Source organism: Passer domesticus, chromosome 6, assembly GCF_036417665.1.
Source record: "Passer domesticus isolate bPasDom1 chromosome 6, bPasDom1.hap1, whole genome shotgun sequence".
Lineage (NCBI taxonomy): Eukaryota > Metazoa > Chordata > Aves > Passeriformes > Passeridae > Passer > Passer domesticus.
This window is the reverse complement of record NC_087479.1, coordinates 47181723-47201091: the sequence shown is the minus strand read 5'-3', so window position 1 is coordinate 47201091 and position 19369 is coordinate 47181723. Positions and strand designations below refer to the sequence as shown.

Sequence of the window (19369 nt, the reverse complement as noted above, 5' to 3'; positions counted from 1 at the left end):
CTAATTTGCATCCCCCAACAGGAGGGTCCTCAAAGCCACCCCAGCAGACAGGAGGTGGCTGAGCCTGCAGTGCTGCTCCTTGACTGCCTTCTGGCCAGTGGAGTGCCTTGGGACCTGCTCCCAAAATATTTCCTGAGAAAATCTTGCAACACCAGGCAGCATTACCCTCCGTCGGTTTGGAGGGGTTTTATCTTGTGTTTTGAGCATCCAGGGTTTAGCAGAGAGCAAATACACAGTTTAGGAGACTCAGAGGGGATTAGGGATGAAATTAAAGCAAAAGCAAGGGCTGTTCTCAGTGTGTGAGGTGATACCACACCTGAGGACACAGAGGCTGGGGATAGATAAACCACGATGGCTGCTTAACTCCTTCCTCTGGTTTTTACTGCACTGAACAGCCAAGTGCCCTCAGCACCTGCAATAACAGAAGATACTCCACACGACTTAAAATCAATTTTGTCTCACTACTGCACCAATCTTTAGCTGCTGCCAACTGCTTACTTCAGATTCAACTCCCACCAATGAGCTTCCCAAGCTGCCTTGGTGGGGCAGGCAGTGTTGGTCATGCTGCCTGCTCCATGGTGTTTGATAAACATCAACAGCTTTGCATCTCCAAGGATGTCAATGGGTTGTTGGTCCTGCAGAGCTTTTGGCACTGCAGAAGTCATCAGCAGCCTGGGATAAATTCATCTGTCCTGCTGAGTGCAGGATGAGCCACCAACCCTACCAGATGTCCGCAAGGTTGCAGGTGAGCTCTGGGGCAGTCAGCTGGTGAAAGGCCACCAGCTTCCCTGCCACAGGGATTTGTGCCAGTCAGTGGCCTGTCACCAGGATGGTGGTGGCTCACACAAAACATGGCCATGCATTCCTGCAGCACTGGTTTGGGTGGGACAGCTGCTGCAAATCTAACCAGAGAAAAATGCCAGTTTTACTCACAGCAAAGCAGAGACCCTGGCATGGGTCTGACCTGTCACACACTGTCAGCCCCAGCTGTACTCAATCATTTGGTCCCTTAGGAATTACTGCAAGAGGAGCAAAGCACTTAGGAAGGCAGGACTGCGAGGGTTTTTCTAGGTTGTTTCCTCTAAAGCCTTTTCCATGTCTGAGGAGTCAGATTCTGCCCTGCTGCTGTCAGAGTGACATGGCCAAATCAAGGAGGTGGTGGGGGAGCCCTGGCAGGCACAGCGTTGTCAGTAGCCGGGCGCCGGGAGGTGCACGCATGAGAACGGCATCCAGTCCCGCAGCTGCCTTGTGGGAATCAGTGTTATTTTCCTATTGCTTTACTGCCTCCATGACAAGGCAAACAAGGGGGGGAAAAAGGCTGGAGAGGGCTAAATCTCTCCCTTCCTTTTATTTCATCCTTTCACAGATTAAAATCCTTTCACGCGACTCCCAAGCTGGGGAAGCAAATGTGCCGGACTGAAACATGTAATGAGAATGAACTCCATCCAGAAGTGGGGGGAGGGGGAAAGGACAGAAGGGGTAAATTAGAGAAGAAATCTTTTGGATGCAGGCAAACAGGTGGGGGATTGTCTGGTCTGTGAAGGCAGGGTGTCTGCAATCTTTGTAGCGATTAGATTTAATGGGACAGACACGTTTCTCTCCTTCACATCCCCTCCTCCTCTCAGCCCGAGGGGGAGAAAGGAGGGAGGTGGTGATGGGGAGGTGGCAGGGGAAGACAAGATTTGAAAGAGTCTTTGACGTCAGCCCTGCCCTATAAAAAGCTGGCAAGGAGCTGGAAAGCAGACAGCAGAGCTCGTGGAAGAGCAAAGATGCCAACCCCGAACATCTCCACCTCTGCAGCCAAAGGCTTCCGCAGGGCGGTGTCGGAGCTGGACTCCAAGCAAGCCGAGGCCATCATGGTAAGACAACCCTACCCCACTTCTTTCCCTCCCCCTCCAAAATCCACAGCCTCTTCCATAGCTGTAGGCAGAGGCAGACAAAGATAGATGGACCAACACTTTGTTTGTGGGACTTCCCTGACATGGGCACATCCGGGCGCCAGGCTGGCAAAGGGAAATTACTCCAACAGTTCTCTCCACATACTGATACATGTGAAATGAAAACATTTAAGGGGGTGAAAACTTGAAATAAGAAAACCAACTCAACCAAAAGTAAGGTGAATAACCCACAGACTTATGGCAAGAATAGTAAGGAATTCCCCCGTGAAAGGCAATTTGAAGACCTTAATGATTTCCAGATTTCAAGGCATTAAACTCCAGAGATTTCACCTTTTCTAGCATAATAAAAAAGTGGGCCTGTCATTTCAGACAGCACACAAGGCACAGGCAGTTTAACTTGTTTGTTCATGGTTGCTGTATCCAGTTTATCTCCCAGAACATCCTTCCCCCATTTCTGTTCCCAGTCCTCCTTGATGTATTCTCAGCCCTGTGTTTAGCCCAGGGAAAGCTCCTGCACACACCAGGTCTGAATGTGTCAGGGAAAGGAGAGGAGCATCAACATCAAATGTCTTTAGAAAGCCAAGCCTAGCCAACCCATCAGACTTGCTGTAGGGACAGGGACATTTCAGCTCTTAACTTTGAAGCCTTGCCAGGCAGGATGAGCTTGAAGACTCCCAATATCGGACGGTCCTGTGGGGCAGAGATGTGGATAGGCAGCAGGTGACGATGCAGGAGCCAGAGCAGCCAGTGGCAATGGACCTTAGGAATAGAGATGGGTGAGGTAGCAGATATGTCTGGCAGATGCCTGCAGTGTGACTCCAGCAGGTCACTTTTAGAGCTCCCCATTTCTCTCCCTTATACCTACCTGTTGCCTTTTTCACCCACTCTCCTCTTAACCCTGTGCAATGCTCTGCCTCACTAAGATCAACCACTACACTGGCAGAAAGGTGTTTTGGACAGTGGAGTTTGCTGGAAAAGAAGGGAAACATTTAGAAAACAAGGAGGTAAGCTTGCTTTCTCTAATAAATGGAAATCAGGGAAGACTTCCCTCTCGTGCAGTCATTTTCATTCTGCAAAATAATGAACACTCAAGTGGCCCTTGAAAACCTGATATTTTCCAGGCAACTTGTAAAATCAGTATTTGAGATGCTCAGTGTCTGGAGAAGTGAAGAGTGTTTGGTTATTGCACCCTCTGGGGTGTTGCTCTGTGTTTTATGAAAAAATGGGGCACTGAACATAGGGGCCAGGGGAGTTCATGTTCAACAAATGGGCTGACAAGAGTGAGGCAACCTGCTTGGGGTGAGTGGCTCCTCCAGCCTGGAGGGTACATAAAACCTTAGCCTGTGATTGTTTTTGAATGAAAATTTTCAGAAAAGGGAAAACAAATAAAATTAAAACTTTGCCCTGTGAGGATTGCTCTGAGAGTTGGATGCATGAAAAGATTTTCTTTTGCTCTCACCTAGCACAGATGATCTCCACAATCCTGCCTTCTACCAGGCAAGAGGCATGACTCTGCATTTGTATGTGACATGGCATGTCCCTGGCCCTCGTGTTGTCACTGTGACCGTGGGTGATCTGCCCCACAGCCATCGCCCACCATCACATCACCTCCGGCAGCTCTGAGGTGTTCCCTTGCCAGGGCAGCTGCAAACTGGGGGGAAAATCCAGACCTTTGCAATCCCAATACTCCTCTACACCAGCAGGTATTTTACATGTCAGCTGGGCCAGGCAAACATCAAACTCCATGGAAAATTCTTTGGTTACATATTAAGTTTTTCTGCTGCTAATAGTTTTTGCAAGAGACCCTGGGACTGTAGCTGGGGCAGAGTTTGGTTACAGAGCCAGGCAGGAGACAGCCATTGGAGCCAAAATAGCAGGAAAAAGCACCCAGGAAAGCAGGGGTGGGACATTAATGTCCCCAGTCTTTACAATCCTTCCTGATTGCTGTAAATAATGAGCTGGGGGAAAAAAGCAACAAAATCGCTCAGAACACAGTATTTTTAATATTAATATGCAAGCTGGGCACTCTGACTTGCAGCAAATTTGAGGAAAGAAAAATGAACAATCCCTTCATAAGAGGTGCAAACTAACCTTCAGAAGAGGTGAATGAGTCAGGCCCCGGTTAGGCAAATAAATGCTTTGCAAAATCAAATTACAGTTCTCACTGTACCCAGATGTGCACTCAGAGAGGGAGTCTGCAATGCAATTCAGAATATCACATAATGGTGCCTTTGGAAGAAAGAAGGCATTTATCATGAGATCAGTTTGGTTATTATATATGCCACATTCCTAATTTCCAGCAAAATGAGCATAAATGTGAGGAGCAGATTTGAGGACAGTGGGGTGGGGAACATGCAGCCAGGCGGCTTCATCTGGCAGAGGAGGCAGCAGGCGGGCAGATCCCCCCCAGCCCTCTTCTCTCAAGCAAAATTCAGCCTTTTTTTGCTTTGTTTTGATTTCCCCCCCCCAATTTACCCACTTAAACTATGCCATCATACAGCTACAAAACTTCCAGGACTCCTTGACAGGGACCAAAGCCCCCACCCCTGCCTGCCAGTGGCCACCAGCCCCAGCACATGTGTGGGACTGGTTGAGTCTGCTTCTCCTGGTGCAGCTTTCCAGTCACCCAACCCTGGCATTTCAAACCCCACCCAGCTGGATTTTAACCTGGTTTACCCCCTGAATATGAGGGTCTAATTTCCCTCCTCTCCCCTTCTCCAAACCAGAAGTAAAATCCTGCTGCACCTGGGGGCACAGGGTGACAAAGCACCCTTGGGTAAAGCACTGCCTGGCTTGACATGGCTGTGGAGCTCATTTTCTGTGGCTGGCACAGGGCACAGTTTGCCCTGCTTATTGCAGACACATTAAAGTAAACACCAGCTTAGCTTAAAACACTGCAGTGATGGAAAACACACACTTAAAGCCGAGCAATACACATGCTCACAAGATTTTTAAAGTTGTAACTGAGATCACCTGTTAGATGTCTGCTCTCTTTGGGCACGAATTCCACCAATTCAGACAAGCAGCAGCAGGCACTTACTTGTTAGAAAGTGTTTTTCTGTGGCCTGAGGAATAAAGGGTGGATCTGGAAATATAATTTTGTAGGGGTATCTTTACTGAAACAGGAGCAGATAGAGGTGTGTGGGCTGAGTTTTTGAGGCTGCATTTAAAGTGTCAGCTTTACACCGTTAAAGCATCCAAGATGATTCTCACAGGAAACATGAGTTACTGATAGTGGGCTTTGAAAATCAGAGAGAAAATAAACTTAGTAGTCAGTCAGGCTGTCTTGTGAAAAGGAAAACACTTAATTTTCACAAGGTAGGGAAAGCACTGCTTAGTTAGTATATTAGCATGTTCTAAATATTTTCAGTGTAATCTCAGGGAAAACTGCAGCCAGTCCCACTCTGTGAACTTCGGTGCTGCGCCAGGTTTCTTTTAGCAAGCTCTGGAGGTTTGTCATCTGGTTTGGGTCTTGAACACTGAAAACTGGAACCAGATGCATTGCCTCTGAATAGAAAACTGGTTGTAAAAAGACCAAGAACAAATAAGTTGGTATATGAGCTATTTGTATAACAAAAGAAACAGCAGTGATTGAAATAGTTCATCGTTCACTATAAGTATAAACAGGTGTCCTGACATGACCTCAGGCACAGAGTTGCATTTTAGATTCAATTCCAAGTAACAGAAATCTGCAGGAGTTTGTTCAGACAAAATAAACCTACAGATAAATGGGAGGAATTTATTTTCTGGGGTATATGGTTGTGGTTTCAATTACACTTCAATGGATAAGCATCCACTTAATGTCAAAAGTAAATGTCACATTGGATCCTGGGAGCAGTTTTGCTAAGCTGCCCTGCTAATACACCTGCAAACAGTTCCTGTTTCCTGGCCAGGCCACAGCTGTGGGCTTCACCTGTGCCTCACAAAGTATCTTTTCTCAGATGACCTCAGGTTTATCTGATGTCTCTCCACTTGTGTTCATTAGACACCTGAAAACCACACAAGGTTGTTTCTGGGTTTTGGTTTTTTCAGAAGATATTGAAAACTGCTGCTAGGGGAGGTGATGGGAGAATCCTGCTCTCCAGTGATGCTAAAAAGATATTTTACACAGATTTTTTTTCCTCCCCAAAAAAATTCACATTTCTGAAAGTTCAATTCTAAAACCTCAGTCCTCATGAGCAGATCTTCCTCTACAAAGCCAGGCAACTCAGTCCAGGCTTTCCCTGCTTCCTCTGCTGACACATACCAGTCACATCTCATCCAGCTGCTGGGAATGCCTCTGATCTCCTGCACTCTGTGGGCAGTGTTACTTATTTCTGTTCTGCCTTCAGTCTCCACGGTTCATTGGAAGACGTCAAAGCCTCATTGAAGATGCCAGGAAGGAAAGAGAGGCTGCGGCTGCAGCCACTGATGCTGCAGAGGCCACAGAGACCATTGTATTTGAGGAGAAGGATGGGAGAGCCATGCTGAACCTCTTCTTCATGCTCAAGGGAGCCAAGACTTCACCACTGTCCCGTGTCCTTAAGGTATTTGAGGTGAGTACATTGATACTAAAGGAACACACTCCAGATTTCATGACTGGGCTGTGAGAAGTGTCACTTGAGTGTAATAAAGAAGCCTCAGACTAGGTCTGCCTGCTTTAAATTATCAGCTAATTGTCTGGTATCTCTAAAGTCATGCTTTGCTCATGGCTCAGTGTGTCCTCACTTGCCATCACTAAAAAGGAGGCGTACCTCTGTTTTGCAGTGCTGTTAAGCTCTGGCTTTAATTTTGCTTAATTATTTTCAGTTTCACACTTGAGTCCACACCCTTATGGTTTGTAGTGTACTCTGACAACCCTCCCCACTACTCAGCACTTCAGGCACAGGGCTCTGAACCCACATTCAAAGCAAGCTGTGTGCCCTGCCTGCCTACAGACCGAATTCACTTCACTTGTGGGTCATTACCACACTGGTCCTCAGTCAAATAGTTACAGAAACAACTTTGCTCTGGGTGTAAAACTGGCATATGGATTTCAAAATTACCTTCTCTATTCCAATTCACATGTTAAAGGTTCTGTTGGTTCCCCTCAAGAGATGCATCCTGTTTATGCCTTTAATACAAGGAAACTGGTAACTGAGCTTTTCCCCCCTAGCCAGCAGTGTAATGTTGTATTATATAGGATCTCAGTGCCATGAATGGAAAGACTGACATAAGTGCTGCCTATTTAAACAGTAATCCAAGCATGACATCTTGCATTCATGTAGTGAGTTTTCATCCAGAATGATTCAAAAGTGTTTTGCAAACTGAGGTTCTGAGATGTGTTTTATCTACAGTAGTTTAATTTCATTGACTTCAGCAGTGAGAGGAGAGGACAATTTGTTCCTATTAATCAGTCACGTGGCTTGTAAGGGGCCTCTGGAAGTCTCTACTCAGAGCATGTCCAGTCACAGAAGGTTGTTTGGCGCTTTGTACGCTATACAGCTACTTAAAAAGTGTAAACATACAAAAAGTGTGTTTGGGGGATAAGCATTTCCCTGAAATTGTAGGGCATTCTAGCTATTCATTGCCCATTTAGTATTACCTCTGATAATCTTATGAGAAACATTTAGATCTTCAGCAATTACAATTCCTCTATGAGGACTGTTGAAAAAAAAGCTGTTTTCTGGGCAATATATGGTCCTCGTCTCAAGACTGAAAGAACCTTTATGACAAAACTTTTCAGACAAAACCCATGTGTTGCGTTGGGGTCTGCTCCCCAGAACACACTGATGCCAGATAAAGCATGACAAATCCGTCAGTGTAACATTCAACAGGCTGCTCAGTGGGTATGAAACAGATGTGTAAGCTCTTGTACTTGGTAGATTTTATGTTATGCTGCATTTAAACTCTGTAATTTAAACAATTTTTAAAACATCAAGCGAGAAGCCGTGGCAGCTTATGTTCAAATATTGTTTGTTTCTTCCTGGAGCAAAAAAGCTGTTTGAGCTTGTCACAGAGAGAGCTTTAAATATAATAAAAAGACAAGCATGTCAAGTCCCAACAGAGGAAGATTCATTTCCCAGATCCCTCTGGCAATGCAGGTACAAGATATGAAAGCAGACGGGCATAATGACATTTACCTCATCATGAACCAGGCTGCAGGGAAGCTGGTTTCACTCTTCTGTCTGTGTTACATGCAGCTGAAGCACAGGTAATGCAATCACGGCTGTCAGATTAATGCAAAGGTATCGATTGTTGAGGGGACAATGTAATAGTGAAGTTGGTAGGTACATTAAAAAACACCATCCTAAATTTAATTTACCTGTGGCATCGCATCTGTTCCTTCTCATCTTTTTGCCTCAGATTAACAAAAGAAATGATGTCCCTTCCTCTATCAAAGGTTCTGCAGGAACTTTGAGAAGGTTGGGTCATTGCCTAGTGCCTTAGGCTTGTACTGCCAGTTCTCACTGAGCTAAAGAAAACAAATCTACCAGGGCCCTTTTCGAGTCTACAGACATCATTTTGCCTCCTTATTCCATGAGGGAGGTCAGTTCCTACAGCGAGCCCAAACGACACCAGTGCTGGTAGCGAGCCCAGAGCAGCGCTGGTGCGGGCGAGCCGCGGCAGCGCCGGCGTTCAGCACCATGGCCAGCGCCGCGCCGCCGGCCCGCCCGGGCAGCGCCCGACCCCGCGGGGACCCACCGGGACCCAGCGGGACCCACCGGGACCCAGGGGGACCCAGCGGGACCCGCCGGAGCCGCACCCCACCCGCCACAGCCTCGGGAGTGCCTGGGGTGGGAAAACGTAACGTGGCGCTCTGCCACACCAACTGCGTGTCTTGGTCTTCCTTGACATGGTGGAAGTCTTCTGTTGGTAGTTATAGAACGGCCCCTTTGTGCAGAAGGAAAAAAATGTGGAATTAATGGGTAAGTGTCAACAAGAAGGAATCCGTCCCAGACCGGGATTGTCCCTCCTGGAAAAGAGAAGGCTTCTAGGAGACCTAATTGCAGCCTTCTAATATCTGAAGGGGGTCTAGGGGAAAGGTGGAGAGGGACTTTTTACAAAGGCACATAGTGTCAGGACAGGGGGCACGGATTCAAACTGAAAGAGAGTAGGTTTAGGTCAGGTAGTAGGAAAAAATGTTTTACTGTGAGGGTGATGAGGCACTGAAATAGGTTGTCCAGAGTTGTGGATGCCTGGGAGTGTTAGAAGTCTGGTTGGATGGAGGTCTGAGCAACCTGGTCTGTGAAAGTTGTCCCTGTCCATAGCAGGGAGGTTGGAATGAGACGATGTTTAAGGTCCCTTCCAACCTAAACCGTTCTATAATTCTGTGTCCGTATGGACATCTTTGGGTAGTAGCAGAAGGTGTTTCAAATGTTGCTTAATTTTTTTTTCTTCTTTTCCATGTCTCAAAAGACATTTGAAGCTAAAATTCACCACCTGGAGACCAGGCTTAGCCGAAAGCCCCGTGAAGGGATTGCTGAGCTGGAATACTTCGTGTGCTGTGAAGTCCACAGCTCTGACCTCAATACTTTCATCAGCTCCATCAAGAGGGTAGCAGAAGATGTGAGGACCACTAAGGAAGACAAATGTAAGGAACTTTACAAACATTTTCACTCGTGTGGAGAGGCTGAGCTTTCCCTGAGGAAACAGGTTGGAGGCTTTGTTATTCCCAGTAAAGGGGAAGGGTTGCTGTGTGCTGAATTTGAGCAAACCAGAAGGAGCTGCCTCTGGGATACCTGAATCCTGAAAGTAATTTCCCTGCTTGTCCTTTTCTCAACAGACTCCATTGTCCATAGAACAGTCTTCTGGTAAAAGATTGAAAAAAATTGAAATAGGAGCTTGAATTTGTGTGCTTTGCTCACACCTCTCCTCATGAGTTCTCCATCCCTACTCCAGCATTTTGTATTATAAATACAGTAGTATTGTATTTTGTATTATAAATACTACAAGTAGTTTTGTACCTATGTGTTAGGGCCTCTGTACAGATTCAGCACTAATCTACAAGACACTTCCTCTGCCATCCTATTCTGAAGATAGAATTATTATTGTAGAATAATATTGTAGGAGAATATCCCTAGAAAACTATGACCAGCAGGATCTCTGGGTGTTTTTTTAATGTGAATCACTCAGTAAAATCTAATTTTCATCTTCTTTACTTTTGCCACAAAATATTCTGCTGAGAGATGGGCAAGGAAGTAATGTCATGCAGATCATGGCATTGCACATGACTTTACGAAAAGAGCACTGAGTTTGTGAAACTACTGCCTGAAAGTAGCTGTGCCATGTTGTATGTGTACATTTGGCACACCAGATCAGGTGTATCTTATTCAGCCTCAGAGCCCCTTCTTTTTAAGGAATCTTCACTTCCACAGACAGACTGTTCCTTTCTCTCTCCCCATAGTTCACTGGTTTCCCAGAAAAATCTGCGAATTGGACAAGTGCCACCATTTGGTCACCAAGTTTGACCCTGACTTGGATCTGGATCACCCGGTGAGTCAGTCTGTGCACCCTGTCACACTGAACTCCTGAGCTGTGCCACAGAGGCAGGGAGCTGAGAACATCCATTGGTGCAGCTGACCGGGGGACCGGAGTGTGACTGCCACCTTGAGATACGTCTCTCCAGCCAGTGATGTATTTTCCTGGGTGAGAAACTTTAGCAACTGATTAAAGGTCCTCTCTCTGTTCCTGTTTGTCACCACAGGGCTACTCTGACCAAGTATATCGCCAGAGAAGGAAATCAATAGCAGAGATTGCTTTTCACTATAAGCAGTAAGTCTCCTTCCTAACATTCATGTGGGGATAATGACATGTCAGTGGACCTGTTGGGAAGTCATTGTATGTCACCTTATGTCACCTGTATGACACTTCTCTTCCTTTATGTTTGTCTCCCCATTCAGCCTTTCCAGCTCCTTTTGTGTTTCTCTTCTTTCTTTGCATTCCAGTCTCTCTTTGATTAAAAAATATCTGTCGTCATTAATTCATACATTGGTAAGGATATAGTAAGAATAAACCTCCTGTGTAACAAAAGCCAGATATATATCCATCACACCTCAAACTCCATTTGGAAATGTAGTATCTCTTTAGAATGGCATCTAGTTTTGACTTCAGCGTTTCAAGTACTGAAAAAGATACCCATGCCCAGAAAATTTGTTCCAAAGGTTCGTTATCCTGGTCGTGAAAAAATGTGTTTTATTTCTGAGCTAGACTTCGATAGCTTTAGCTTTTACCCAATGGATCACACATGCCTTTCATCTGGTAGATAAAATACTGCTATCAGATTTTTTCTTTTTTACTATGAGGGTATTTATAGGCTAAATGATTCACCTCCAAACTCTGCTAAATTAAACAGATTCCAGTAATGTTCTCATCATTGTTTTATATAGATTTAAGACTATGCCTTGTACTCTTACTTAATACTTCTATTCTGATTCATGCGGTGATAGCACTCAGCGTATTCACTACAACATCAAACAGAGTCTGATATTCAGTTAGGTTTGTAAAATATTCCCTTGATCCTATTCAGTGATGCTACCTTTCACTGTAGCATTCTCTCTCTGAGCAGGACTTTAAGTGCTGAAAGCAGATTACAGAAATTATGTGGGTCACCTGTTTGAGCTACCCCTGCAACTGGTGTGATCCCAGCAAGGGATTCTGCTCTTGGTTCTCATGTACCTTGCCAGTTTGAAGCCCAGAGTTTGGACACTGATGGTTTTATCCTGTTCAAATACTAAACACACAGAAAGTCACTGTGTCAGAGGAAGAGCTCCAAGTGACACAGGGTTAAATACTGTCCTAAGATGAGGCACCAATTTAAGAGGTCTTCTCTAACATCTCACCTGCAGGTTAACACTTACGAGACACTGTGTAGCATCCCTTCAGGAACTGTGCTTTACAACATATACATATGTCATTTGTTCAAACATAGAAAAGAAAGATTTAGGAAATACATTTGCTAACTATGACGAGAAAAAGCAAAATTGTCATTTCATCAATGCCCATTTACATCAATGTTGAAATTTTATTTTCCTGCCATCCTTAACCTTATTGACAATATATTTTTTCTGCAGGTCAAATGCATTTAGTTTTCCTTATTAGCTGCTTTTGTTTCCCAGCCACTGGTTCATTATTAGAGATATCAGCTCCCTGAAGTTCAGATATATGAAATGAATTTTTTTCCACACACAAAGTCTTTCAATTTTTTCCAGAGAAACCCATTTTTTTTCCCCCTGGTAAATATTACACATTCTAAACTCTTGCTCATCCCTTGTCCATCAATAATTTCTGACTAGACCCATGCTTTTCTTTGCATCTATGTATTTGTTGCAGCTGTACAAATGACCAAGTACTAAGGCTTTGTATTTCCTATCACCCTGTTGTTTGGTTTTTAAAGAAGATTTATGAGCATTATGCAGAGCTTCTCCAAAGTGCTTCCTTCTCCTAGGGAAGAGGAGCCTGGCTGGGGCTCTGCTCAGTAATGGTGCCTTTGCCTTGCAGTGGGGACCCAATCCCTCACGTGGAGTACACGGCGGAGGAGACAGCTACCTGGTGAGTGCTGATTCCATTATTAGTGCTGATTCCATTATTAGTGCTGATTTCACTAGTGCTGCTTCACCACTAGAAGCTGGGAATCATAACCCAAACATTTAGGGCATGACCTCTTGAAAAATGTGTCAGGACCACAAGCATCCTACTTAATGGCTTGTTATAAAAACCCCTTTCCTGCTGCAGCCTCCAGCAGTTTCCTCCAAAGAAGCCTCCCCACAGAACAAGGTAGACAATTTGAAGCCCCACTTCTCTAAGGGTCCTGACTCAGTAGCAGGCTCCAAAGAAAGAGCAGTTATCACAGCTGCAGGAAGAAATGTGAGGCCCGTGGTGAATATCTGTGTGGTACCTCACAGGCCTCACTTAGGAAAGGACTCCCTTTGAAGGTGATTTTTTTCCAGGAGTGTTGCTGCAGGAATGTTTCTGAAAACAAGGCCAGGTCATATGAGCTGAGTACACAGGCTTCTCAACAAGGTCATCTGGTTCTATTGACTGTCTTCACAGTGCAACTTCAGGAGTTAACCTACTGGGAATATTTTCATTCCAGCTAATACCTTTCATACAGTCTTCTGACCTCCAATTCAGAAATAGGTCTGTGCAGACACAGACCTGTGCTGCCTTTGCAGGTTCATTTGAATGAGTTGCTTTGTGTTTACATACCTCTGTCAATGTGCAGAGACATAGACTTAGGTGGGGAAAGGCAAAAGGACATGGAGCTTAAAGACACGAGTCCCTGATAATGCATAGCCAGAGTGCAGGAGAGGACTGGACGCATTAAGCACTGAGTGTCTGCCACCTCTCCTCCTGAAGGAAGGAGGTGTACAGCACCCTGAAGAGCTTGTACCCCACCCATGCCTGCAAGGAGTACCTTGACGCTTTCAGTCTACTGGAGAAATTCTGTGGCTACAATGAGAACAACATCCCTCAGCTGGAGGAGGTTTCCCGCTTCCTGAAAGGTGAGTACGAGCCTGGGGGACCCAGGTTCAGGGTCTGCCAGTGGGGCCAGCTGCAGATGGGAAACCTGAACCCAAAGGAGTAGTGAGTGAGCTGAGATTGAGGTCTGAAATAAAAAATCCTGAGATTTAGGAGGAGAGCTGGTGCCTTGGGCATTGCTCACGGAGGATGGAGGTAGAGCCCAAGTGGTGGGGCCTGCAGCTCAACACAGCGGGCTGTGGCTGAAGGGCAAGTCTGTGGTCAGGTCCCAGTGAGCAGCTGAAGATCAGGTGCTGTTCCTAGGAGAAGCAGATAGATTAGGCCGGTGTAGCCCTTTAGCTTCCAGTGCTGGGGGCAGCGGCACAGCCCGTGGGCCGTGCAGCTCGCACAGTCGCTGTGTGCTGTTCCAGAGAGGACTGGCTTCCAGCTCCGGCCGGTGGCTGGCCTGCTGTCAGCACGGGACTTCCTGGCCAGCCTGGCCTTCCGCGTCTTCCAGTGCACGCAGTACATCCGCCACGCGTCCTCACCCATGCACTCCCCCGAGCCGTGAGTATCACTGGCCCCACGGCCTCCCTGCCTGCAAAGTCCCAGCAATCACCCTTTTCCTCAGCAGACACACTCTGTCTGCTGCTGACTGTGCTTTCCTCCTTTCCCCCTCCCGTTGGCAGGGATTGCTGTCACGAGCTGCTGGGGCATGTCCCGATGCTGGCTGACAAGACATTTGCCCAGTTCTCTCAGGTAAGGTGGTGTCTGCTTTCCCACCTTGAGAGGTGGGAATCCAAACCACCTAAACCCTTCTTCCTCTTATTAACCATGAGTTCTAGTGATGGACCAAGACCCTAAATACTGACTCTGCAACAAAGTGGTTTTAGTCTCATCACAATGAAGTCCCAGCAGATGCCTGGCACTGCAAGGCAGCAATATGTTTGGTCTTGAGCCAGTAAAACAGAGCAATGAATGTCTAAGGCCCTCAGTCCTGATGTTTGTCCCTTTTCTTCTCTTCCTAGGACATTGGGCTGGCGTCTCTGGGAGCGACTGATGAAGAAATTGAGAAACTAGCAACAGTAAGTTTTCCCCTTTGCTGGATGGGGGGCACAACACCTCCAGCAGTGCTTCTGTGATATCAAGGGGACTGGTCCAGCCTGGTATTCCAAAGTTTGCAGGCTCAGAGCTCCCACCCAAGCTGCCCCATGCTGTTTTCATGATGACTGTGCAGAGCAGAGATCAGTTAAACAGCAGAGCTCGCTTGCACATTAACCCAATTTTCTCGGGCACCAGTAGTATCACCAAGCATCGTATTTCCAACAGCAGCACTGCTGGGACTCTTTGGGATGGGATTAAATGACACCTGCTTCCTTTGGCTCTCCCTCAGCAAGGTGACCTGTCCTGCTCCAAGGACACCAAGCAGCAGCATCTCACAGCAGATGGAACAAGCCCAGGGACACAGACTCTGTCCTGGTGTAGCAGCAACTTAGTTTAGCACTTTTCTCTGAAAGCAAAGTGTGGACAGGGGACAAAGAGGCAGGTGCCTGTTCCTTTAAACAATCCCAGACCCTGGCCATGATGTAAGGGCTCAGAAGTGACAGGGACATTAGGGTGAAGAGCTGTGTCCCTCAGGAAGTTTTCTTTTTCTTTTCACAGCTTTACTGGTTTACAGTGGAGTTTGGGCTCTGCAGACAGAATGGAATCATCAAAGCCTACGGAGCCGGGCTCCTCTCTTCCTATGGGGAGCTCATAGTAAGTCCCACCAGAACCTGCCTCTGCTTTAGACCCTGTAGAGAAAAACACCTCCTGCTTCTGCACAATGACTTTCCTCAGTCTGATCTCCACCTTTGCCTATCCCATATGTGCTCTCCAATCCCCTTGGTTTCACGCTGGATTTTTTCTGCCGTGTTCACAGCACTCCTTGTCAGACGAACCAGAGGTGCGGGACTTCGACCCTGATGCTGCAGCTGTTCAGCCCTACCAGGACCAGAACTACCAGCCTGTTTATTTTGTGTCTGAGAGCTTCAGTGATGCCAAAAATAAATTGAGGTAGGACTGGGCAGTGAGAGAGATGCAAACAATAGGAGATTAAGATGTTATATATTGAAACAGGGCTTGACATTATGGCTGCTTTCAGTCTGAGTTCTCAGAAGTGCTCTGAAAACTTTGATCGGGTCTTCCAAAGTAAAGCAGTTCGCCAGATCCTACAGGGAACATGCTACACATGAATAGATCTATCCAGGGGAAAAAATTAACTTCTGCCACCTAGGCTTGTTAACATGTGTTACTGGACCCCAGATACTATCTCACCATGGTAATTGGGTTTCCCAATCCCATGGGACTGCAGACAGCATGGTAAGGGTCAGCTCTACCCACAAGCATCTGCTCAGAAGAGCATTTTCTTGGTCATACCCAGAATTGCCCACAGGAAGAAAGCTCAGTCCTTGGACTGCTTTGATTGGCAGAGGAAAACTTTGCCTATACCACTTTTATCCTCGCTTAGGAAAGAGACAGGATGAGGCGAACATGACGTACATGACTTTACAGTTCCTGCATGAGGGGTATTTAATATAAATAACTTGGTGAGGACTGCTATATTTCAACTTCTGCTTTTATTACCCTCACTTGCACTGTTCATGCAACCTGGAGTCCAGCTGCTCAAGAGCAAGCACTGGGGGAGCCCGTGCTCACACAAACACACTAGGCTGCTTTAAAAAAACCCAACTGCTGCCTAATGAGTCATAAAAAGGGAAAATACACCACATACACAGCCAAGATTAGGCTAGAGGGTCTTGACTGTGACAAGCACTGTAAATTATCCTCTTTAAGGAGCTCAGAGACCACACAGATGCTACTCTGTGAGGTGAAAACATTAAAGCATCGTCCCTTTTGCATTACTGGCAGCTGCCACCACGGGCCTGACAATCAGTGTTACACTGGAGAAAAGCCTCTTTTCTCAGAAAGGACACACTCCCCCAGTGCCCTTCCAAGCAGCCATGCTGTATCTAGTTGCTTCCAAAGGTGTCAAGTGAGCACACCCATTTTGGAGGGCAGGTTTCTAGCCATTAGCAGCTGTGCTACGAGCCCTCGCCGTGGCTGCTGACATTAACAAGACAGGTGAGCAGGACTTTGCCTGGCACAGCTGAGAGGAACCACATCTTTTAGGAGGAGGACAGTATGAGTATGCAAAAACCTCCTTTGTTTGTGCTTTTTCTCGTTGTCTTCCTGCAATGGCATGGCAGCTCCCTGCCAGCGCCAGCCTGCGCCTTGGGCCGTGTTTCCCCTTGGCCCTCTGTGCTGTGTTTTCCTCCAGATCCCTCCACTTCCGGCCTAGCCATGGAGAACCAGCTGGAGGAACATCTGTCTGCATCTGGAAGGGATGCGCTTCCCCAGCGCTGCGCCAGAGCAGACCCGCGGTAGCCACAAGAGGGTAGCCTAAGCTAAGCAATCCAGGAGCGAAAGGGTGAAGCCTCAGCCGAGGACAGGAGCATGCCTGTTGTTAGCGCTGTTTGTCCCCTCATGTTCCCAAGCTTTTCCAGCGTGAGACTGCAGCCATAAGCACCTAACGATAGATTTTCAGCTCCATAGTCACAAATGAAAAAACCCTACCTTGTCAAGTATATAAATCTCAGTGCTGGAAATGAATGTGGGCAGCTTTGGGGAAATCCTACTCTTGATTTGCTTTCACTTGACCACATACTTCTCCAGTAGAAAAGCAGCAACAAGGTCTTGCTCTTGAGAGAGATCAGGTAGAGTCAAGCTCATCGCTGAGATTCGGGCTGCATTTGGCTTTGGGTACAGCAGTGCAGCTTTGCTGAAGCACAAGGCTCTGGTGACACTATTCTCATTCTCTAGATCAGGTCTGAGCCACTGCCTGTCAAGTTTATCCTTAATATGCCAGACAGATAGTTCCCCCCTCCCCAAGCAGAGATTAGTCAATAAATGCATGTCAGAAAGGATTTAGTAATATACTGTGATAATACCACAGGCTTTCCCTGCAATTAGCTTCTAAATCTCCTTGGCCTTTCTGAAAAAGGAATTGCAGCAGAGGATGCCTGGCAATGGCCATGGAGGTGACCAGTTTGATGTGCCCTCCTGTTTGGTACAGAGAGCCACAGACAACTCATGGTGTTCTTGACAAACAGAAGGGATTTCAACTACTGCTGTAGTGGAGCTGGAAAGGTGGATACTCCGCCTGGAGGCATTAAGCTGTGGTGATCTTCCTGGGTAAATGGTGCTGAGTAGGAGGGAGAGTCAGGACGCACCTCCTGTACCCATCCTTCTGCACCCTTCCCTTGCAGGAGCTACGCGGCGCACATCAAGCGGCCCTTCTCGGTGAAATACGAGCCCTACACCCACAGCATCGAGCTCCTGGACAGCCCCCAGACCATCTGCCACTCCCTGGAGAGCGTAAGGGATGAGCTTCACTCGCTGATTAACGCGCTCAATGTTATCAGTTAATACAAGAACTGAGCCATTTCCGTCCCCTCCCTGCCCCCAAAGCGCCCGCCCTGCCCTCACCTGCTGATAATTCCTACCTGTCTGTCTTCTCCAAACATTGGCACTGCTGCCTGTCACCACGCGACCCCAACAGCTTTCCACTTTTGTGTGTAGGGCCAGCTCGGAGGAGGGCAGCGGGACGCACCCGAGGCCTGCTGGCTTCTTGGGGAGCTTTTCTATTGACTGCTGGAAGAGGCTTAGCAGATACAAAAAAACATGGCCAAGCTAAAAAGTTGAAGTCAAGAGCTGTGTGCTAAGCTCCTGGGTGCAAGGAAGAGGAGAAAATGTAAAAAAGAAAAAAAGAGGAGCAATAATTTTTTTTTAATTGCAATTTGAGAGAAAAATTTAATCTGCCTTTTTTTTTTTTTTAATCCCCAAAGCAACTCCATGAGTCTTGTTCTTAGTTATCCTAATATTACTATCACCTGATGCAGCTCAGGTGTGTGACTAATGCTATCGCTGGCCATTTGCAAGGAAGGTAAACATCTGGTTTGGATGCTCAAACCCAGTTTCATGCAGTTTTCAGTGTAGATATTAATGGCTTGATCTGACCCAAAGCTCTTGGTTTTCCTCCCCCTGCTTTTGCCCTTCTTATCTTCTTGCAGGCTGTCTCATAACTTAGCGGTTTGCTCAGAAGTTTGGCCCAAGGTTATGCAGCTGTGCAGTATCAGAGCTGGGCTTGGGATGTGTGGAGGCTGCTAAACAGCTGTGGGGGACAGCGAAGGGGAGAATTACACAGAGTTGTTTGCATGATCATTTATAACGTTTCTGTGCCGACTTTTGCCGTCCTTATCCACAATATATGATTTTTATAATTTCCTCTTTAAAGAACTGCAAGACTTGGCAGTGAAGTTTTGGCTATTAACACGGCTAACATTGTTCTCCAGTGTTACTTCTACTGTGGCTCAGTCATAATAGTTTACAATCCATTACTCTTTATCCCATTTCAGACCTCCACATATATGTGCTTTACCCCAGTTCTCTCAAATTTTAACTCCTTAGCTACTGATGGTACTTAGTCTCCTGCCTGCTTCAATCTCTCCTTTCTGTTTCTTTTCTTATTTGACCCTTCCTCCTAAATTCCTCCTAAATTGCTTAAAAGGCCATTACTGAAATCAGCAGTTTGACACCAGATCTAGCTGCTTTTCCTCAAGCTGTTCCTTCCCTTCGGATTTTTCTGTAAACTGATAAAACTACTGAGTTAATTCAGTCATTGTCATTTTAGAGCCCTTTTTCCAAAGCTGCAGCAATGATTTCCCAATCTGGGTGGATCCAGATCATGAGTTGTAACTCTCAAGGCTCCCTTAAGTGTTGTAACAATTTTTCATTTGGGTTCTTCAGATATTACTATTAGATTAAGTAGCTGGAGCAAGCTATGCAAGACTAAGGCAGGCTAGGCCATAGTTTAGTATCTAGCCATGAAAATCTTATTGGTGACTTCAGTTAAACAGACTAAAAAACCCAAAAAAACAAACAAACAAAAAAACCCCCAAACAAACAAAAAAAAAGGAAGATAAAACAAACAGGCAAACTATAAAAATTTTGTC

At 46.3% G+C, this 19369-nt stretch overlaps 1 protein-coding gene and 1 long non-coding RNA gene across 2 annotated transcripts in view; one reads left to right on the top strand and one right to left on the bottom strand.

Annotated features, from left to right (window-relative positions):
* LOC135303430 (uncharacterized) overlaps positions 1–18324 on the bottom strand; it is a 53092-nt gene extending 34768 nt beyond the window's left edge. The window contains exon 1 of the long non-coding RNA XR_010364914.1: positions 17861–18324. This is a non-coding gene — a long non-coding RNA (uncharacterized LOC135303430). The remainder of the gene's footprint in view (positions 1–17860) is intronic.
* TH (tyrosine hydroxylase) lies at positions 1746–17870 on the top strand. Its single transcript, XM_064425234.1, has 13 exons — positions 1746–1859; positions 6230–6433; positions 9276–9450; positions 10264–10352; positions 10564–10631; positions 12357–12407; positions 13215–13360; positions 13748–13883; positions 14006–14075; positions 14345–14401; positions 14979–15074; positions 15238–15371; positions 17624–17870. Exons 1-13 carry the CDS (start codon positions 1770–1772, stop codon positions 17781–17783), a joined length of 1476 nt encoding a protein of 491 aa, XP_064281304.1. The 5' UTR covers positions 1746–1769; the 3' UTR covers positions 17784–17870.
* Positions 18325–19369: the final 1045 nt, after the last annotated feature.